General features: G+C 41.9%; 1 protein-coding gene across 1 annotated transcript in view; it reads right to left on the reverse strand.

Annotated features, from left to right (window-relative positions):
* Supt16h (SPT16 homolog, facilitates chromatin remodeling subunit) overlaps positions 1 to 22,823 on the reverse strand; it is a 45,495-nt gene that overhangs the window by 11,841 nt on the left and 10,831 nt on the right. Inside the window, exons 2-22 of the mRNA XM_008832698.3 lie at positions 20,151 to 20,243; positions 18,884 to 19,054; positions 18,178 to 18,330; positions 17,406 to 17,552; positions 16,889 to 17,040; positions 15,735 to 15,907; positions 15,252 to 15,342; positions 13,810 to 13,883; positions 13,578 to 13,690; positions 12,664 to 12,729; positions 12,476 to 12,571; positions 12,124 to 12,239; positions 11,886 to 12,039; positions 11,231 to 11,358; positions 9,685 to 9,820; positions 9,472 to 9,598; positions 9,140 to 9,258; positions 7,376 to 7,501; positions 6,938 to 7,050; positions 5,801 to 5,876; positions 3,928 to 4,097 (exon numbers count right to left, since the gene is read on the reverse strand). Coding sequence (XP_008830920.1) covers positions 3,928 to 4,097; positions 5,801 to 5,876; positions 6,938 to 7,050; positions 7,376 to 7,501; positions 9,140 to 9,258; positions 9,472 to 9,598; positions 9,685 to 9,820; positions 11,231 to 11,358; positions 11,886 to 12,039; positions 12,124 to 12,239; positions 12,476 to 12,571; positions 12,664 to 12,729; positions 13,578 to 13,690; positions 13,810 to 13,883; positions 15,252 to 15,342; positions 15,735 to 15,907; positions 16,889 to 17,040; positions 17,406 to 17,552; positions 18,178 to 18,330; positions 18,884 to 19,054; positions 20,151 to 20,243 — 2,594 coding nt within the window. The remainder of the gene's footprint in view (positions 1 to 3,927; positions 4,098 to 5,800; positions 5,877 to 6,937; positions 7,051 to 7,375; positions 7,502 to 9,139; positions 9,259 to 9,471; positions 9,599 to 9,684; positions 9,821 to 11,230; positions 11,359 to 11,885; positions 12,040 to 12,123; positions 12,240 to 12,475; positions 12,572 to 12,663; positions 12,730 to 13,577; positions 13,691 to 13,809; positions 13,884 to 15,251; positions 15,343 to 15,734; positions 15,908 to 16,888; positions 17,041 to 17,405; positions 17,553 to 18,177; positions 18,331 to 18,883; positions 19,055 to 20,150; positions 20,244 to 22,823) is intronic.

Below are 22,823 nucleotides of genomic sequence, written 5' to 3' on the forward strand. Positions count from 1 at the left end.
AAAATTATACACCAAAAATTCTCAATAAGATAATTGCAAATAAAACTCAAACAACGCAGCCGGCCGTGGTGGCTCATGCCTGTAGTCCCAGCACTTGGGAGGCAGAGGCAGGCAGATCTCTATGAGTTCAAGGCCACCCTGGTCTACATAGTGAGTTCCAGGACAGCTAGGGCTACAGGGAGACCCTGCTTCAAAAAGAAAAAGAAAAACAAAAACCTCAAAGAACACATAAGAATGATTCACCACATTCAAGCTGGCCTTTTCCAGGAATGCTTCCACACATGCAAATCAATAAATTCAATACATCATATATATGAATACCAAGGACAGGGATCACAGATCATCTCAATTGATGCAGATGGTTTTCATAAAATCCAACATCCCCTCATGAAAAAAGTCCCAAAGAAACTAGGAGTCAAAGCACATGAGCTCAGCATCCATTCCTATTCACTACAGTGCTGAGTCTTAGCTCCAACAATAAGCACTAGAAGCAACGAAGAGGAGGAGGTGAAGCTATTCCATCTGCAGGGCCGCCCACCATTCTGTGTGTAGATCAAGACCCTGGAGAAAACTCTCAGAAGAAATCAGGAGACAATCCCATTCATAACTGCCTAAAAGATAAAAACAAACACCCTGCTGACAACCCCCACCCCCACAAAGGAATAATCTTGGAATAAACCTAACCAAGGATGTGAAAAACTGCATGCTCACAGATGGGAAAAACTAATACTGTTAAAATGGCTGTCTTACCAAGAACAATCTATAGATCAGCGCAATCCCAACCAAAATGCCAATGCATTCTTCACAAAAATGGAAAAACATTAGTAAGATTCATTTGGAAATATGCATAACCTCAAAGACTAGGCTGTAGAAATCACCATACTCAATTTCAAATTGTAATGCAGAACCATAGTAACAAAACATCATGGTACCAGCACTAAAACAGACCATAGATCAATAGAATGGAATAGAAAATTAGATATAAACCCTTACGGTGACAGGCATCTGACTTTTGACAAAAAGATAGCAAAAATACATACTGGAGAAAAGTCACCTCTTTTTTAAAAAAACTTTTAAAAAATTTTATTTTTAAAAAATATTTCTATTTATTATTTTTATGTGTATGAGTGTATTGCCTGCATGTAAGTAAGTGCACCCACGTTGTGCAGTGCAACAGAGGTCAGAAGAGCATTTCAGATTCCCCTGGAACTGGAGTTAAGGACGATTTGTAGCTGCCATGTGGGTGCTGGGATTCGAACTCGGGTCCTCTGCAAGAGCAGTCAGTGCTCTTAACCACAGAGCTATCTCTCCAGCCCTATTTTTTTTTTTTTGAATTTTATGTGTACAAGTGTATTGCCTGCATGTAGGTAAGTGTACCCGTGTTGTGCAATGCCCGCGAAGGTTAGAAGAGGCTGTCAGATCCCCTGGGACTGGAGTTACGGACAGTTGTTAGCTGCCATGTGGGTGCTGGGATTCAAACCCGGGTCTTCTGCAAGAACAACCAGTGTTCTTAACCGCTGAGCCATATCTCCAGCCCCCAAAAGTCATCTCTTTAGTTAACAAATGGTGCTGTAAAAACAGAATATTCACAGGGGCTTGAGAGATGGCTTAGCAGTTAAGAGCACTTGTAGAGGATCCAGGTTTGATTCCCAGCACCCACATGGCAGCTAACAACCATCAGTAATTGTAGTTCCAGGAAATCTGATGCCCTCTTCTGACTGCCTCAGGCACTGCATGATACAGGTGTATACACACACACACACACACACACACACACACACACGAAATACATTCATACATGTAAGAAAAAAATTAGAAAAAAAAAAGACCCGAAACTTGGAAACAGGAAAAATTAGGGAAAATACTTCAAGATCGCTATAGGCACAGTTTTGAAAGAACTTTCTCCTTGTTAAATTAGCGAGGCACAGTGGTCTTTAGTCCCAGCACTTGGGAAGCAGAGGCAGGTGGATCTCCGTGAGTTCAAAGCCAGCCTGGTCTACATAGTGAGTTCCAGGACAGCTGGGGTTACAGGAGACTCTGTCTCAAAGAAAAGGCCGAGCATGTTGGATCCCCCCCAGAACTGGAGTTATGGATGGTTGTTAGCCACCATTTGGGTGCTGGGAATTGAACCTGGATCTTCTCCAAGAGTAGCCAGTACTTCTAACTGCTATGCTTTGAAAAGAACTTTCTAAATAGGATCTCAGTCCCCTAGGAAAAAAGGCTAAATGACACATGGGATCTCAGGAAATCGAAAAGCTTCTTTGTAGCAAAGAAAAATCTTTGTCAGTTACACATCTGAGAGAGAATATCTAGAATACATAAAGAATTAAAAAATTAAGTAAGAAATCAATCAACCCAATCAGTAAGTGGGCTAATGAAATGGAATGGACAGGGGGCTGGGGATACAGCTCAGTTGGTAGAGTACTTGCCTAGCATGCATGAAGCCCTGGGCTTGATGATCTCCAGCACCATTATATGTGGTGACATCACCTGTACTCCTAGTAGTCAGGAAGTGGACACAGAAGGATCAGAAACTCAAAGCCATCATTGGTGCTACATAGCAAGTTTGAAGCCAACCTTGGCTTGATGAGATTGTCTCAAAAAGAACAAGCAAGATGGTTTAGCAAATAAAGGCGTTTGCCACTAAGCCTGATACCTTGAGTTTGATCCCTGGAACCCACATGGTGGGAGGACAAAACTGATGCCCTACAATTTGTCTTCTGATCAACATGTGTGCTGTGACATGTGTATGCCCCACTGTAAGTAAATAAATGTAAAACAAACAAAAAGCAGTTTTCAAGAGGAAATACAAACCAACGTAATATGAGAAAACAAGTCCAACCTAACTGGCCGTCAGAAATGCAGACCAAAACTACACCCACCTTCTATCTTGGTCCAGTCAGAATGTCAGCCATTAAGGAAACAACAAATGCCAGTGTGGATGAGGACTACAGGGGATCCTTACACATTTACAGTGGGAATTCAAGTTAGTTTATCTTCTGTGGCAATCAGTTCAGTATGGAGGTATCTCACAAAAAATGGAAATAGATCTACTATACGATCCAGCTGTAGTACTCCTGGGTATTTATCTAAGGGCACTAATCACAGAGATACTGCCACATCAGTGTTTACCGAAGCACTATTCACAATAGTTACGGAACCAACCTATGTGTCAGAATGTAAGAGTGGACAAGGAAAAAGTGGTGCACACAAACACACATACACAATGGACTTTTTTTTCAGCCATAAAGAATGAATTTGTGGGGGCAGGAGAGATGCATCAGTGGTTAAGAGCACTTGCTGTTCTTGAAGATCTGGGCTCAAATCCCAGCACCCACATGGCAGCTAATAACCATCTATAACTCCAGTTCCAAGGGATAGGATGCCCTCTTCTGCCTTCAGTGTGCACTGCATGACACAGGTGCACTTAAAAGAGTCAGGCATAACACTCATATGTGTAAAAGAAAAATAAATAAAAATTAAAGAATGAATTTGCATTGTTTGCGGGAAAATAGATGCAACTGGAGATTGTACCTCCAGTTCAGACAATTCAGACAGTATCAGAAAAGATAAATATAGCAGTTATGCTCATTTGTGGTCCCTAGATTTTACATAGTCATGCACGCACAGATTAAATCAATTAGAAGTGAACCGACGAATGAAGGAGATGAAATGGAGGGTAGAAAAAAACAGGGTGAGAGGGAGAGAATGTGCTCAACATACAATATATACTTGTAAGAGGACTTAAAAAAAAAAAAATCAGAGAAAGGGTCTTCATATATTATCTGAACTGGACCCAAATTCCTGGGCTCAAGTAGTCCTTCTGTCTCAGTCCTGTGTACTTGGGACTATAGGCACCACCACAGCACAACACATAAGTTTTACAATATAGGGCTTAAATGAGAGATTGCTGCCAGAGTTACTTACTTCAACCACTCCTTGATGGGATCAAGAGAGGCTACGGGAATGGCATTGATCATCGTAACTTTCTTGCTGTAGTCCTTGTAGACGATTACCATATCAAAGTTCTTCAGGTGAAACTGGACCCTCTCAAAATGGATCAGCTCCACTTCATCCAACGTCACCACAAAAGGTGGCTGTCAGACAGGAGCTGGATCATTATCATGTAAATACCTCCCTCCAAACACTAGTATTTTCTGTTTTTATAGTCTTTTGAGACAGTATCTCCTTGTAGGACCAGCTGACCTGGAACTCACTATGTAGAGCAGGTTGGCCTTGAACTCAGAGACCTGCCTGCCTCTGCCTCCTGATACTGTGCCACCACGCCCAGCCTGAGAAAAGTTTTTTACAAAAGATGAAAACAGCCAGGCGTGGTGGCACACACCTTTAATCCAAGCACTCGGGAGGCAGAGGCAGGCGGATCTCTGTGAGTTCAAGGCCAGCCTGGTCTACATAGTGAGTTCCAGGACAGCTGGGGCTACAAGGAGACCCTGTCTCAAAAAGACCAAAAACAAACAAACAAACAAAACCCCAAAAAAACCAAAAAGAAAAAAATCAAAAACCAAAAGATGAAAACAATGTGACATTAAGAACTCCCGGTGTTTTTCTCAAGCAGAATAAATTCAAGGAATCAGCAATGAAAACTATTCCTTTTTATTTTTACTGACACAGAGTCTCATTATGTAGCCCTGGCTGGCCTGGTGTGCTGGATAGCTTTAGTGTCAACTTGACACACCTGGGTTGAGGGAACCTCCATTGGGGAATTTCCTCTATTGGACTGGCCTGTGGCCATGTCTGTGGGGCATTTTCTTGATTGTTGAGTGATGTGGGAGGACCCAGCCCACTGTAGGTGGTGCCACCCCTGGGCAGGTGGGCCTGTATTGCATAAGAGAGCAAGCTGAGCAGGGGCCAGGGGAGCAAGCCAGTAAGCAGCATTCCCCCATGGCTTGTGCTCCAGCTCCTGCTTCCAGGTTCCTGCCCTGAGTTCTTACCTTGGGCTCCCTGATGAACTGCGACCTGGGAGATGTAAGACAAACCCTTTCCTCCCCAAGTTGGTATTGGTCAGAACATTTTGTCACAGCAATGAAGAAACAAACTAAGACACCTGGAATTAGCTATGTAGAGCAGGCTGACCTCAAACTCACAGATAACCACCTGCCTCTTCCTCCTGAGTGCTGGACTAAAGGAGTACATTACCACATCCAGCAAAGGAACCATTTTTAAAAACTAAAGAAACTTTTTTTTGGTTTTCTGAGACAGTGTCTCCCTGTAGCCCCAGGCTGGCCTCAATCTTAAGAGACCTGCCTGCCTCTGTGTCCTGAGTACAGGTACCACTATGCCTGGCCGAAAAAGACCTTTTTCTTTCTCTTTCTCTCTCTCTTTTCTCTTTCTTTCTTTCTTCTTTTCTTTCACTATTTTATTATTTTTATTTTATGTATATGCATGTATTGCCTGTATGTAGGTAAGTGCAACCGTGTTGTGCAATGCCTGAGGACGACAGAAGAGACTGTCGGATCCCCTGGAACTGGAGTTACAGTTGTTTGCTGCCATGTGGGTTCTAGGATTTGAACCTGGGTCTTCTGCAAGAACAGTCAGCGTTCTTAAGCACTGAGCTATCTCTCCAGCCCCCAAAAGAGACTTCTGAAGAATCATATGTTTAATGACTTTTAAATATAAGTATCAAAAACTGAAAATCAGAACAGTTAGGATCAAAGGAACTTTCCTCCAACTTTCTTTTCTCTAATAATTCTGTTATTAGAGAGCAGACTATGGGTTCAATCTCTAATTGTGGGGTAGGAGGAAAAGTAAGAGGAGACCAGGAAATTAACAAGATATTTACCCATTCTGTAGCATTTACCAGTGCACTACTAGTGGGCTGAAGAAGGCAGGTACTCCTATAGGGAGCCCCATTAAATCTGAAAGAGAACAAGAGAAAACACCCAACAGTCAACTTAATCATAAAAGAAAATGCTGCTGCTGCAATACAGACACATCTTCCCTCCACCCAAGCCAAACACGGCTCCTGGGGAAATCTCTTAGACTTAGCTAACTTAGGAAAACCCTTTAAAATTTTCAAAGATTTTTATGATTTTAAATCATGTGTAGGTGAGTGTCTGTGTGAGGGTATATGTGCACTTGAGTGCTGGTGGCCTTGGAGGCCAGAGACATCTAAACCCCCGGGAGCTGGAGTACATGAAGCTCTGAGTTGCCTGACATAGGTGCTGAGAATTGAACTTGGGTTCTCTGCAAGGGCAGTATGTACTCTTAACTGCTGAGCTGTCTCCCCTTCAACTTTTTGCTTGCTGGATGGTGTTTTGGAAACAAGGGTCTATGTAGCTGGGGGTGGACCTGAAACTCGCTTTGTAGAACAGGCTGGTGTCGAACTCACAGAAAGCCATTCCCATCTCTGTCTCCTAAGTGATGGGACTACAGGCGCACACTACCACGCCTAGCCTTTGTTTTTTAGAGACACAATCTCACTATGTAGCCCCAGCTAGCCTGGAATTTGCTATGTAGACCATCTCATGTTCACCTCAATCTCAGAGATCCAGATGCCTCTGTCTCCCAAGTGCTGGGATTAAAGGCACACCACCACACCTGGTGCGTATCCTTAAACTTTTTGAGAATGTACATCTCAAAGGTATCAATCAGAGGAAAAAGAAAGGATATGGGGACTGGAGAGATGGTTCAGAGGTTAATAGCACTGGCTGCTTTTGCAGAGGACTCAGATTTAGTTCTCAGTACTCATGTGGTGGCTAACAACCACCCACTGACTCCAGTTCCATGGGATCTCACACTCTCTTCTGGCCTCTGTAGGCACTGCATGACTTGGGTGCACTTATATGCATGTGGGCAAAACACTCAAACACAATAAAAGTAAGTTAAAAGAAAGGATACAATATATTTCATAAGAACAATCCATTTTCCTAAAAGCCAGAGAAAAGAAACTTCGTTACAAAAAGATGAAATATATTACCCCAAGTCCCTAAAAGGCACTTCAAATTCCAGTTCTTCCTTTGTTAGAGCCTCTACTTTTTCAATGAAATTTTTAAAGGCTGTTTTCAATTTGTGCCTCATTTCTCGTTCCATCTGTAGAGAAAAAAAAATGTTATCTATAGCTGTCATTTGACTTGTTAATGGCGTCTCCCCTCAAAATGTCTAAAGCTGAGGTTGTTTTTAATTTTCCTTATTGTAACATAAAGCACTAGCATTTACCTTATTTAAGGCTCATCTTATTGCGTGGAGGTGGATCTATAACCTACATCTAACTGATAAGCTATTACATGGAATCACCTGAGCAGATTTTTAAGTTGTATGGCATGGATTTAGGAGCACAAAATACAGTTAATTCGTCACCTGATTCAGACCTTGTCCTACCTCATCACCCTGTAAACATGACTCTAGTTTCTCAGACCTGCTCAGCATAGAGGTCGTCTCGGTCATGCATGTGCTGATGTTTCCCCAAATCTGTAGTGATCTCTCCAACTTCTGTGTAGAACTGTACATCTGTGTGCCGCTTCTTCCCAAACATAATGGCGTTCTAATGACACAAACCAGAGAGCGAGAAAGTCAGAAGACTTAGGTCACCTAACTACAGACAGGCAAGATATAAGAAACTAAGTATGTAAACATGAAAATATTCATGCTGTGCTACATTTATTTTATTATTTCATATTTTTATTTTATGAATGTATTGCCTGCATGTATGTGAGTGCACACATGTCATGCAATGCCATGGAGGTCAGAAGAGGGCTTCAGATTCCCCCGGAACGGGAGTTAAGGACGGTTCGTAGCCGCCATGTGGGTGCTGGGAATCGAATCCGGGTCCTCTGCAAGAGCAGTCAGTGCTCTTAACCGCTGAGCCATCTCTCCAGCCCCTGTGCTACATTTCTTAAGGAAAATGAGTTCACTGGTGCAATAGTGTTGTGGAGTTAACCCACTTACTGATTGGAAGTGAGGTCCACACCACAGGAGGGAATTCATGGCTGTTATTTTGTCAAAAGTCAGGGGCCAGGGAGCTCATATACCCTTGTGAGGGACTTCAGCTGCTGCTGTGCTAATGAGACATAAGATGCTTATCGAATTGTCTTCTTCTAAATAATTATGCTCACCCCTGTGGATTAGTGCTGCTGTCAGCTTTGGTCAGAGAAATTTCTTTTAGCAGTGGTTAACTACGGAGACTCAGAAGTGGTCAAAATGTTGAGAATGCTTAGTCATAGCTATGACACTTATATCACCCCCTCAGAGGTCAGAAACAGTGTACCAGCTGGAGGATGGTGGAGTGTCACACAACTGTCCTCTTGGCATGACATGGCCATTGCGTTCATGGCCCATAGCAGCTGTGACTGTGTGTGCAAGACTGGGCCCGTCAGCATCCTGTCATGAAGGAAGACTGCTGACGAGGGAAGAGACATTTTCCTCAGTGGTGTAGCCACTCACCACGAGCCCAGGTTCCTGCAAATACTCTCTCAACTGTGTTCCTGTAAGCAACCCTAATGGAAGTCATTGGGTCACAGAAAATAAACAAAACAAAATAACCCCCCAAACACCAAAGTAGAAGTGTGCTATTGGAAAAAGGATCAGCAGGAGCTGGACAAGATGAGGGGTAAATGTGCTCAAGATTCATTAGATACATGGTATAAAAATGCCATACTCAAACTTGATATTATGTGTGATAAACACATGAATAAAAAATCCATACTGAAAATGGCCGTGCTCTAGAAGAGCACTGGCTGTTTTCCAGAGGACCTGGGTTTGATTCCCAGCACCCACATGGTGCCTACAACCACCTGTAACTCCAGTCCCAGGGCAAATCGATCCTCTTTTGACTTCCATGGATATTGCATGACATGGGTGCACTTACACACATGCAGGCAATACACTCATACACACAAAATAAAATAAAATATTAAAAAGAAAAAAAGTTTCGCCTAAGGGAAAAGGTTTCTAAGCAACAGGAATTTGGAGATCTTGTGTATTGTGATGGTCATACATCACATGACAAATACACTCAGCACGTTCTAGATGCCACTCACTGTGAATTTTATAAACAGACTGTTCAAACCTCTTCAATGATTTCATGTGGCAAGTGATCTTTCCATAATTATTTGATATGACATAAGATGAGAAAGGTCTTTGCCCAGTGCCCACCGTCTCAGCTGGCGGAGGCAGGGCATACCTTGAGGTGAAAGTGCAGGACAATAATCATCTCTCCGTCACAAGGCTGGAACAAGGCATGCTTAATATTATTGTACAAAATATCCACTTTATCTCCTCGAACAGATGTGAAGCGGAAACCTGGGGAAAAGAGCAAAGCAGACAGGTGCAAAGCAGTATCATCAGGCTGCGCCAAAGACAGCTTATCTCTTCTAAGTGCTATGAGCAGGCCCGGAGGCTTCTCTTCCCTCTGGCTATCCAGTTATGTAAGGAGACTCCTCCCAGGACTTCTGTCATGTTGTATGTTCTGAAGATATACATAGTTCAGGTACATGAGAGATCACTCATACATACCATTGACGTGGGCCTCCAGTGAGCCTTGCATCCTCTTTTGAGCAATGTTTGGACGGATGTATAGATCTTTCAGTTTGGGATTGCTCCGGTTTAGATTGATCACCAGTGAGTCTTGTTTCACAATTCCCTAAACCGTTAAAAAATGTTAATGCTCACGTAACCTCACACGAGCTCCCAAACATCCGATGACGTGCTTTGTCTGTTCAGACTCACCTCCTTTTCTTTCTCTTCAGCTTCTCGGGTCTTGTAACGTTTCTGTACTTCTTTTATAATTCGGAAAGCATTCTGAAGATTTAAGGCCGGTACTGTCTGTTCTCCAGGTGCCTTCATATTTGAAGCACGATAGGTACTGTAAAGGAGGGAAATAATTTATAGACGTTCATCAGGCAGGTAACTTGCATTTTTTACTATAGTTTATAACTGGTTTAATCTATTTTGTGTGCGTGTTCATGAGAGGCCATGCACACACTTGAGCGTGAATGTGGAGCCCAGAGGTCTGATAACTTCCTTAATCATTCTCCACCTTTTAAAATATTTATTATTTTGTGTATGCATTTATTGCCTGCATGTAGGTAAGTACACCCGTGTCGTGCAATGCCCACAGAGGACAGAAGAGGCCGTCGGATCCCCTGGAACTGGAGTTAGGGACAGTTAGCTGTCAGTGCTGGGATTCGAACCTGGGTCTTCCGTAAGAACAGTGTTCTTATCTGCTGAGCCATCGCTCTAGCCCTCTCCACCTTTTTAAACACAGGTTTTCTCACTGAACTCGAAGCTCATGGATTTAGCTATACTGGATGGTCAGCAGGATCTGGGTTTCCTCCTGTCTCCACCTTCCCAATGCTGGGATTATTGGTAGTAGCTGCTGCACCTGGTTTTGTTAATTTGTGGGTGCTGAGCTTAGGTCCTCTTGCACAACAAGCACTTTACCAGCAGTCTCTCTCTTTTAAAAACCATCTCTTTGAGCTGGGCGTGGAGGCACATACCTTTAATCCCAGCAGCACTCGGGGGGCAGAGGCAGACAGATCTCTGTGAGTTCAAGGCTAGCCTGGTCTACATAGTGAGTTCCAGGAGAGCTGGGGCTACAGGGAGACCCTGTCTCAAAAAAGACAAAACCCCAAAAAACCACATCTCTTTGAATGTGCTATCATGCCCAGCTGGCTTAATGTGTTCTACAAGAAATAGTATTAAATGTGGGAATATACAGAAATCAGAAAAAAAAAATCTTTAAAAATGGAATATATAAATAGGTAATCTACTGGAATAGGGAAATTCACACCTATTTTTCAATTGTGGCATAACATCTTCCAATTATTCCATCCCATTCCATGACAGAATAGAATCAAGTTTTGGGCACAAATTTTTTCTTCCTTTTGAGACAGGTCTTGCCTGGAATGCACTCTGTAGCCCATGCTGGCCTTGAACTCACAATTCTCTTGCCTCAGTTCCTTGAATGTGGAATTCAAGCTGTTCACATATTTTCATTTGAGGATTCTATCACAAAATAATGTGTGGTGAGTATAATATGTCCTTAAGAATTCTTTTTTTGTTTTGTTTTGTTTTTTTGAGACAAGGTCTCCCTGTTGCCCTAGGTGGCCTCGATCTCATAGAGATCTACCTCCTTATATTTGCGACCAGTTTAAAGTCAAAATATAATAAAGTTAGCAGAGTCCTCCAACAAGTGCCAATAGGAGAAAGAACAAGGCTGGGATCACCACTCCAGCTGGCAAGGATCGGGGATGGGTGTTTCACGGGGACTCACATTTCCTTGACGAAAGTGGCTTCGGGGTTTGGAAAGATGTTGCCCTCATTCCTGCCCAGAGCACTGCCTGGACAATAGAAGTTGATTCGCAAGTAAGTATAATCTCCTTCCACAGACATACTTATATTCTGTTCAAAGAAAGAGAGAGAGAAAAAAAACATGTTTGCTTCCTAGATTATAGAGAAGCTAAATTTAAGTCGGCAGTTATGAGTTTAAGGGCTGCAGATAAAGCTCAGGGGCAGACTGCTTATTTAGCATGCTCAAGGCTCTGGGTTCAAAGCTAGTAGCAGCAGCAGCAGCACCACCACCACCACTGCCAAAAGAGCCAAGTTTACTGCTTTTTAGACTTTATAAAATTATAAGGCTGAGAAGATGGCTCAGTTGGTAAAGTGCCTGCTGCACAAATACAAGGAACCAAGCACCTATGTGCTGTGTGGTAGTGCACATTTGTAACCCTACGGCTGAGGGGTGGGAAGGCAGGGGCATTCCTAGAGCTCAACAGCCAGTCACTTTATTCAGTCAGTGAGCTCCAGGCTCAGTGAGACCCTGTCTCGAGAGTAAGAGCAGTTGGAGAGCTAATGGGTTGTCAGGGCAGACACAACCAGGATTTAAAACAAACTTTAGGGATGACACTCGATGCAGTGACTCTTAGTACCTTGATTGTGGCAATATGGAAAGGTGTTGCAATGCCGAACACTGGCATTATTACTGTCTCATATTTCTTATCAATATAGATCTTCATTTCCCGAATATGTGGTTCCTTAGGCATCAGAGATGGGTTTTTATAGGACACATTAGATTTCCGAGCTCTGGAGTGGGATAAAAAACAAAACACAGACATTTCTGGAGTCACACATAATCTGAGGACAACTCACTGCTCAGCGTAAACTTACTTCTGAATCTGCTGCTCCCCCTTCTGCTCAGTCAGCCGCCGCTTTGCTTCCTCATTGAGCTGAGCAGCTAGCTCCTTCTGGTGAGCTCTCCTCTTCTCTTCTGCAGTCATCTCATTCTAGCAAAGGGAGGATCCAGGTTAGAGCATGCCGGTCATGACAGGACCTCAGCGCAATTCTGTTTTTGTCAGGGTCTCACAATGTAGTCATGGCTGGTCTGGAACTTGCTACATGGTCCTAGCTGGACCTCAACTGGTAATTCTCTTGTTTCAGCCAGCTGAGTGCTAGAATCAATCATAGATGTACTTCACCACAGCCAAATACAAGATCAATGTCATCTAAACCAGCAACTCACTCGTGTTCTTTCCGTAAGTAATGCTGCCCTAGAACCTCTTCCTAAAAGGTCCTCTGCCTCATCTTTCTCTTCTTCCTCCTCTTCATCATCTTCATTCTGTGGGAAAAGGTGTAATAAAAATATTTCATTTTCTTTAATTCAGTGTTATTTAAGTTCTTCACTGTACTGATCACTTGTCATTTTCCTACCTTTAGGAAAATCCCCACATTCTTTACTTTCTTCTTCACAGAAGTGAGAACAGTAGCTGGGCCATCCTGGAGTATAAAGAGGAATTTAGACTTCTAATTTAAACACTTTTACTTTCTAACCTACCAGATACCTAGGCATTATCATAAATCTTAAGAGATTTTAAAATCTTTGGAAAAGAACAAAGTCTTTATTTTCCTAGTCTTTCTTTAGGAAATATAAACTGAGAACTAACATTTAGGCAAGAGTTGATTTGAAATCGAGCTCAGTTACCTAGCTCTGTGATATATGTGCTTTCTCTGTCCCTTTATCTGTATACAGGGATAATGAAAGCATCTACTTTACACAGATAATACAAAGATTCACAAATTAATATATACAGATGCTTAGCTTATAATATGAACACTGAGCTATATCATTGTTAAAATGAATTATGGGCCTGGGGAGGTGGATTAGTTGTAAAAAGAAAGGGCTTGCTGTTGGCACCTGACTTCAGATACCTGGAACCTACATCAAAAGCTGAGTGTGGTCACAAGTGCCTGTAACCCTAGCTCTGAGGGAGACAGGATCGCCAGGGGTTGCCTAGGCAAGAAAATGCAAGCTCCAGGTTCAGGGAGAGACAATGCCCTTTTCTGGCCTTTGCATGTGCACTGGCACACACATGCATACGGTGACACAGTCACATACACAACACGCATACACAAACAAAAATTTAAGAATCAAGTTCCAGTATTGGAATTAATCCCTGATATGAAGTTCAAGTAGGTTGATTTAAATCATTCTATGTACCTGGGCTGGAGTGTTTATTCCTAAATGTACTACACTAGTCTAGGTTATGGACTGCTCCACTTAGCTGCTACTTCAAAGACCAGAAATACCACAGGGCCCACAATACAGAGTTTAAGAGGCAGCACACCTCATCCACAAGTACGGTGTCACCAATAAACAGGGCATATGTTTTCTCTTCTGGTTTTTTCCCTTCTTTGTTAGTCAGGTCTGAGAATCCAAGGTTGATGCTGAAAACCATCCCTAAAACAGTAAAACGGGGATCAGTCTGTGGTTACAAAAGGAGGTGAGGAGTAGGATTTATACAGAAAAGGAGTAAGAAACACTCAAAAAATTTCTTGTTGCATGTATGTAAAATTTACCTTTCTTTAGCTTGTACTGATTTTTACTATTGATTACTAGAGAGCCTTCACGGAATTCAATGCCCATCCCAAACCTGAAAAGAAAGAGAAAAATATAAGCAACAGGCTAAAACACCTGTAAGCATAGCCCAAATGTGATTTCAACTTGCAGATAATATAGGGAAACATGATCTGCCCTTGCTGATCTGTCAAAGACCAAAAAATAAGCTGGGGGACTGGAGAGATGGCTCAGCTAACCGTTAATGGGTTTGGTTCCCAGCACCCACATGGTGGCTATCAACCATCCACAACTTCAGTTTCAGGGGATCTGATGCCCTCTTCTGACCTCCCAAAAATCACTGCATACACATGGTATATACATGCAGGCAAAACACTCACAAATAAAACAAAAATAATAAATATTAACGAATGAGGTGGCTCAGCGGGTAAGGAAGATTCCTCAAGGTACAAAGCACCAACTCACATAATTTGTCCTGTAAACATACACACACACACGCACGCACATGTGCACACACACACAGAAATTTTTAAAAAGAAAAAGAGCTTCATGATTATTTCATAAAACATTTATAAAGACAATATACACAAATAATTTTCACTTATTTACTCAAACTTAACCTATACCATGAAATCCAGTTAGGATTTTTCCTATAATTTAGCAGAGTATTAGGGGATCTATTACCAAGACAGTATTAACAGAACTGAGAGGCAGTTTTCAGAAGCATACAGATAACCACAATAAGACCCGTTATAACCAGAAACTATGTACTAATGAGACTGCCTAGAACTTGCTTCCTTACAAGCTCTTTGTTCTATGACATGTTATTTGACAGTTGCAATTATTTAATGATTAACTACACTTGATAAACACTGGATTAAAATAAAAAATTAATACATTAGGATTAAAAATTAATACATTAGGACATTCTAGAGTATTTAATTTGTAAATTGGTTCATTTGATCCTAAAAAAAAACCTCTTGGTTGGATCCATATTAATGACCTAGAAAAATCCTGTTCACTGGGAAGTGTACCCAACTCTTCCTTTCTCTGATAACACCATTTGATTGGCACATACACGTTAGTCCAAAATACTGATGAAGAAAAGAAAAAAAAAAAAAAAAAAAAAAAAAAAACAAACAAAAACCCCACCCAAAAATATTGGTGAGCCAGGTATGATGGTGCATGACTGTAACCGAGCTCTTGGGAAATAAAGACAAGAGGCTCAAAAGCTTAAGGCCAGGTTGGGCCACAAAGGGAGCCTACAGGCCAGGCCAGCATGAGTTACATGAAACCCTGCCTCAACCAACCAACCAACCAACCAACCAACCCACCCACCCACCCACCACCCCCAAATACTGGTGAAATTAATCAGCTGATCTAAGAGTATGGACTGGGAATCATAAAAATGAACTCAAGAGTGACAATGCACATCACAACGTACCCCAGGTTTTTTGTAACTTTGTTTAGTAGTTCTGGCTTTTGCTTTTTAACCACGTCCATGACAGAGTTATAGACATCACATATCTTCACACCTAAGAGGAAGACAGAAGAGTTAGTACAATAAGTATCTTGCAGAGGAAAACAACCACAACATCATGTAAAGTGTTTCTCCTATTAAATCCCTTACAGCAGCATTTCTCAAAGAGTGAATCGGAGTGTAGAATCTGACAAAAGAGGAAACGGAAATGCGCACTTTAACAAGCTATACAATCATGTTTGGGGTGCTGGAGACCAAAGCTGTTCGTTTTCTTGGCAGTGTGCGGGACTGACCGAAAGGCCTTGCACTTGGTCAGGAAAGTGCTCTACCACTGAAGTACAGCCCCAGGCCCCAAAGTCATTAATTCTCAGAGAATCACTGATCCAGGAGGACTGTGAAACACCAATGTCATATGATTTCCAAACTGTCTTTTCTGAGAAATCTTACCATGTCTTAATTCCTTTAGCAGCTCCTCCTGAAGCTGGAGCAAAAAGTTGTAATTTTCTTGAACTTCCTGAGAAGGGTCAACCATCAAGGTACGAACAAGGTTGGAGCAGTAAGATTTGAAGCGAATACCCATGGCACAAGTAATGGACCCAAAATGCATATGGTTCTTATCACTAGAGACCAAAGGAAGAAAGCATTTGATTACTGAAACTAGCAAAGTATCACAGGCATACAATATCCAGAATCGCTATTTCCTTTGCTATAGTCTCAAACTCTGGCCAAATAGATTTAAGTGCATGTGTGTGTGTGAGACAGGGTTTCACTACGTAGCCCTAGATGTCCTGGAACTCAGGATGTAGACTAGGCTGGCCTCAAACTCCCAGATACCTGCCCAGCTGTGTCTCCAGAGTGCTGGGATTAAAGGCTTGTGTCACCAAACCTGGTAACTATTTTTTTAAATCAAACATACCACTTAAAGGTTCTGGAGTAAAGATTAGTGACCAAAAGTTTTAGGATAAAAATTCAATGACAGGTAAACACTACATTATGAAAATGTAAAAGATCGCTGGGTGTGGTGGCACATGCCTTTAATCCCAGCAGAGGCAGGCAGATCTCTTTGAGTCCAGGCCAGCTGGGGCTACAGGGAGACCTTGTCTCAAAAAGACACCTCTCTCCAAAAAGAAGAATTACCTGACAGCATAGCTGATACCATTTACTTTGTTCATCATATTTTACATTTTACCAGCATTTAAACTTTTTATTCATTTATTTGTATATGTGTCTGTCTGTCCATGTGCGTTCATAGGTGCCCATGGAAGCCAGGAAGAGGCATTTGATCTCTTGAAGCTGGAGTAAAAGGTATTGATGAGCTGCCTGGTGTGAGGCTGGGATCTGAACCCTAGTCCTCACATACAGCAGGAAGTGCTCTTAACTGCTGAGTCATCTCTCTAGCCCCCTTTTAATAATCTGGAAAAATTGCTTATAATCAAACGCTAATGTAAGAAGTAACCATGTGAAATAAACATGTACACAGTAAGAATTTATATAAGGCAGACTGGTTATTTAGTCTCTTTTGAATTTTTGAAAAAGTTTAAGAAAAACGGGCAAAAAGTCAAGATGCTCTGGTTGTTGTACTGACAAGTTTCCGTACTTACCTCACCACACTGAATTTAAGGTTATAGTTGCCGCCACTCTGAATGATCGGAGGATAACACATTTCCACAGTAGAAGGGTCTGCCCCGGCTAGGTATTTTTTCTCTTCGATGGCCTTTTCTACAGACTCGGCCAGTTTGCTATGTCGAACTTTCTAAGAGTACCCAGAAATAAAGTCACTTAATAGAAGGTAGAACACAGAGCTACTGGGTGTTTAGATGCTATCATCTAAAGGAAAAATGCATCCTGATATCCTCTGTAGTGTCTGTACCAGATAACATAAGGACACACACAAAGGAGATTCAGAGCTTTCACAGAATTTAGAGCTATTCCAAGGGCTCTCAGGTAACAGGAGTAAACTCAATAAACCATAGTGCATGTTTATTTATTATGAAGGAGAGACAGCAGAGTTACAACTTTAGTGCTAAAGTTCCAAAGAAGCAAAAACCCTGCTAGTAGCAGAGTAGTGACTTAGCATTGCTCCTTAAAATGCTCAAAGACCCTCCCTGTCTCCATTACCTCATCTGCATCAACTATTTCCATGACTCTTTCCTTGAAGAATTTGTTGAAGACTTCAGAGGTAATGCTGGCTGCTTTCTTCATCAGGTTGAGCTCACCATCCTCTTTCACAGCAATGGTATATGCCACAACGGCACTGATATCTATCTGCAGTCAAAGTGATAGGAGTTTCTCATGTTAATGTACAGAACTGCTCAAGAAACACATCTTGAAAATTATCAGTGATGCTATCTAATTACTGAGTCAACATTATTTGCAGAATTTTCACTCTCCTCTTGAACTGAATAAACACTTAAAAAAAGCTGTATGCTGGGTAGTGGTGGTGCACACCTTTAATTCCAGCACTTGGCAGGCAGAGGCAGGCAGATCTCTGTGAGTTCCAGGCTCACCTGGTCTACAGAGTTCCAGGCCAGCCCGTTCTATAGGGAGACCCTGTGTCAAAGACAAAAAACAAAACCAAACACAAAATAAAAAAGTTTTGTGTGAGGTCTTCTGTGTGTTCTAAGAAACATTAAGCCAATGTACCACTTCAAATGTAAACTTCTTTCTCCAGAGGTGATTGTAAAGGCTGAATGGGGCGGGAAAGAACGAGACAACGATGGGGACGGGACCCAAAAATATTTTTGGACAAGAGATTTTTCTAAATTTAACTCTAAAGTGGTTGGATTATTTATTTCTTAAATGCCTCATTTTCTGATGGAAAATTAAACTGGCTTATTACTTAGCCAAAGGACGTTTTTCTGTCTCCTGTCCTTTCCACCAGAACTCTTACTTTGTCAAAGCCCTCTTTGTTGAGGCAGTCATTCCAGCTCTTCATGAACTCTCCAGGGAACTTGTCTTTGCTGAACACTCCGATTTTCTTGCCATTCTTGCTTTCTTTAATGGCTTCAATCATTTTGTCAAAGCTGCTCTTGTTACTTTCATTCTATCAATGCCCCAGGAAAGGAGATGTTAGTGTTAGAATGAGACTTCTATTTTCTACCTAGTAATAAGCAGAGTAAACTCTAAAGCTCAGAACACGACTTCTCTGCTAAGCACACTACTTCTTTAAGGCAGACTATAGCATACTGAATATTGACAAGAAATTTCTCTGGGTATTTTTACTTAAGTAAAAGTGCCATAAGCTCACAATACTATTACCCATTCTAGGAAACTCAGATACTCAAAGAAAACTTTGGAGCATGACTATGGCTATGTTTACTTAAGGATTTCTAAGTTTATGAGCTCTAATTAAGGTATTTTGATGAAAACAACAGCATCCTTGAAAATGGTCAGATTAAGCTAGTGTTCACTGGAACCCCACAACCATTTGTTTTGCTGCCAAACTAATGGTTACTAAACTCTTCTTCCTACCAATAATGAAGACATGACACAACCTTGTGATTACAACCACAGGCAGCTACAACTTCCTCATGCACTTCAGAAATATTCTAAAGCACCTGTGACCACGTCACGACCGGCTGCTTACCGGCCCTCACCTTTTCTCGTATGAGCAGTGTTATGGCTGGGGCTCCATTAGCATTCTCATTGCCCTTAGTGTTGGCAATCTGTTTCAAAAACTCCACCTTTTTCTTGCTGGCCATAAAGATGATTTTGTCATCACAGAAGACCATAATTGTATCAGTTAGTTCATAACCAAAGAGCCATGTCTATGGAAAAGACAACAGTAGCAACAGTATTTACATATAACAATATTTATTATGGATAAAATGAGATATTTGGGGTAAACTTTAAGTCTGGGGTGGAATAGCTTTGATAGGGATACAAATAAAACAACCTGGGTCAGGAATTGACAATTTATTGGAACCAAATAATTGGTATGTGGGGGTTTGATATATGATTTCATCTTATTTTATATGCTCAAAATATTTCATAGTTAAAAAACATCAAAGCATTTGGACAATTTGTGTTTCTGTATTTTCCTAGCACTGAAGATGGAATACAGGGAGGGTCTTAGGAAGCCAAGCTCCACTACTGAGCTACAGTCTCGATTCCTAGACAACTTGCATTTATGGAAACTACCTATCACTGCTTAGTACATAGTAACACCCTTAGGGAATTAAGCATTCTACCTCTTCAAAGACTGCTGACTACCCATAATACATGTCTTTCTTCTTTCTTAAACAGAGTTGGTATTTTTAATTTGGGCTTAATGCTCAGCAAGACTCTATTTCTGATCCTTTTTCCAGTTAAATGGGGCTATTAGATTATATCTTGGCCAATAAGGAGTAAGTGGATGCACTGTGTGAGATTTCAAGTGGGTCTTTAAAAGAGGAAGGCTGCCTATCTTTCCTTTCTGTATTTTTGTTTAGAATACAGGAACAATGACTGGAGCTCCAGCAGCCACTTTGCATCGTGAGCACAATGGAAGAGCCAAGAGCTAGAAAAGGCCTGGGTTCCTACAAATTATACACATACAAACACTTCATTCAACCCATTGTTATTCAAGGTATTCTGTTACATGCAATTAAATTTATTTTAATTTATACATTCCTTTTTTCCTTAGATTCTAAATCCAATTGAAATTTATGTGATGGTAGAAAGAGTCCACATTTGTTCTTTCTTACAAGCTAGTATTACTAAGTACCCCAAACACAGCCGACAGGACTGAGCAACTGACTTTTTTTTTTTTTTTTTTGTGTGTGTGTTACTAGAGATCAGTTATGGAGCCTCCCAAACCCTAGGCACATTCTCTACTACTCAGCTATTAGACCCAGAAATTGCAAAGTGTTGTACATGTCTTACCTGTAGGGCAGTTGATTTGGCATACACAATCTCCTCATCGACACCCACAGACACCACAATGGCATCAACACTGGCGTACTCATCTTCTCCTTTCTGAAAAGAGAGAGAGTCTGATGACTTCTGTGTGTGTGTGTGCGCGCGCGTGTGTGTGCGCGCTCGTGAAGTCGGGTGTCGGTGCCTTTTATCACTCCCGCTGCCTTGAGACAGGGTCTCTCGCTGAAGCAGAAGTTCCCATTTTGGTTAGGCTGGCGGCCAGCCAACTCCAGGGATCCACCTGTCTCCCCTCCACCCCCACGCTGGGATTCCAATCACATGCAGCTATGACCAGCTTTTAATGTGGGGCTAGGGTGCAGGTGCAGGCTCACTAAGCCATCATCCCAGCAGCACCTATTTTCACATACTAGCAAAAACAGAAAAATTTCAGATTTCAGTATCTGCTCAGGGCATAATTTCCTTAACAGAAATCTGACCTGCAAGCTGACTTGGTAACAACATAGCTATTAACCAACATAGCTATTAACTAACTCCTTGTTTTTTTACACAGCTCTGAAATAAATTCACCTACAATACAATCTACGTTTTCTAGTGACACATTTAGCATATTCAGTTATGCAATCACCACACAAACTTCTGAATATTCTATCTTCCTCCAAAGAAACCTTCACCCGTCAGCAACCGGTTCTCACCCTCTTTGCTCCTCTCCTCTCTTGCCAGCCACTACTGTTCCTACTGATTCAGCTATTTGGGACATTTCATAAAATACTATCATTTAGTATAGATGTGTCTTTGGTTTCTTTCACTTAATATGCAGGGTTCACCGTGTTTCAGTATCAATATTTCTGTGTGTGCGTGCGTGCACGTGTGCAGAGGCCTGAGGTTGATGTTGCGTATCTTTCTCAACTACTCTCAACCTTCTTTGTTGAGATACATTCTCTCATTGATCCTGGAACTCACTGATTTGGCTAGGCTGGCTGGCCACGAGCTCCAGGAAATGTGTCTGTCTGAACGCCCCACGCCCAGCATTGGGATTGCAGGCACAGGTTGCTGCACCTGGCTTCTAACTGGATGTGATCCTTGTGTTCTCAAGCTTGCACAGCAAGCACTTTACTAATGGACCCGCTTTCCCAGCCCCTCAACACCTTCACCACAGGACGCTAACAAGCACCTGTAACTTTAGTTCCAGGGGATATGTCCCTCTTCTGGCCTCAAGGGCAATGCATGACATGGGTGCACTTTCATACATACATGCAGGCAAAAACATTCTACACATAAAGTAAGTATTTAGATTCATTATTAATGTGTGTGTGAGAGAGAATGCATGTACCATGTAGTGCACATGGAAGTCAGAGGACAACTTTCAGGAGTTGGTTCTCTCCTTCCACCGTGGGGTCCAGGAATCAAAATTAGGTCTCTAAGCTTGTGAAGCACTCTTATCTGCTGAGCCATTCTGTCCACCCTATTTCCACTTCTGAGCTATTATGTATAATGCTGTCATGACCAATTATGTATGAGTTTCTGTTTGGATATATTCCTCTTGGAGAGGAACTGCTCAGTTACATGGTAACTCTACCTATAACTTAAAAAATGTATTTATTATTTTATGTGCATGAGTGTTTTGCCTGCATGTATTTATATGTGCAATGCCTGTGGAGGTCACAAGAGGGTGTTGGATTCTCTGGAACTGTTATTTACAGACAGTGGGTGCTGGGAATCAAACCTGGGTCCTCTGAAAGAGCAGCCAGTGCTCTTAATCGCTGAGTCGCCTCACCAGCTCCTCTAAAACTTTTTCAGGAGCCACCAGACTGTTTTCCAGTAACTATACCACTTTATGTTCCTAACTAGAATATCCGAGGGGTTATAATTTCTTGCCATGCTGCACAACACTCGTCCTTATTTTAAAAAGTTTTACTCTGTGCGTGTGTGTGTGTGTGTGTGTGTGTGTGTGTGTGTGTGTGTGTGTATGTGTGCTTGCTTGCTTACGGATACAGACAACTTGCAGGAGTCACTTTTTTAGTTCTACCATGTGGGTCCTGGGGATCAAACTTAGGTTGTCAGGTTTGGTGGCAAGCACCTTTACTCACTGAGTCACCTCACTGACCCACATTACCTTTTTGTTTTGAAAAAATATTTATTTTTATGTGTGTGAGTGTACTGTCTGCATATGTAAATGCACCCATGTTGTACAGTGCCCATGGAGATCAGAGGGTGTCAGATCCTCTGGAACTGAAGTTACAGACAGTTGTTAGCAGCCATCTGGGTGCTGGGAATTGAACCCCAGTCCTCCTGCAAGAGCAGTCAATGCTCTTAACTGCTGTGCTCTCTCTCCAGCTCCACATTATCTTTTTGATAATAAAAAGCCTGTAATTATAAATTACGATCTTGTTCTGATTTGAATTTCCCTGATGGCTGTCTCAGAAAGACCAAAAGAAAAAAAAAAGTTATTTTGTTTTCGAGATAGGGTCTCACTGTGTAGCCCTGGCTGGCCTGAAACTTGCTCTGTAGACCGGGCTGGCCTTAGACTCAGAGATTCACCTGCTTCCGCTGTGTGTGCCACCACACTCAGACAGTTCTTCTCTTTTTAAAGACTGCCATCCTCCTGCCCGCCACCTGAGAACTTAAGAGGCACGTGCCAGCACACCTAGCTTATTCTCTATGCTTGACTGATGCTCATCA

The sequence above is a fragment of the Nannospalax galili genome, unplaced genomic scaffold (assembly GCF_000622305.1).
Source record: "Nannospalax galili isolate Female #2095 unplaced genomic scaffold, S.galili_v1.0 scaffold1256, whole genome shotgun sequence".
NCBI classification, from domain to species: Eukaryota; Metazoa; Chordata; class Mammalia; order Rodentia; family Spalacidae; genus Nannospalax; species Nannospalax galili.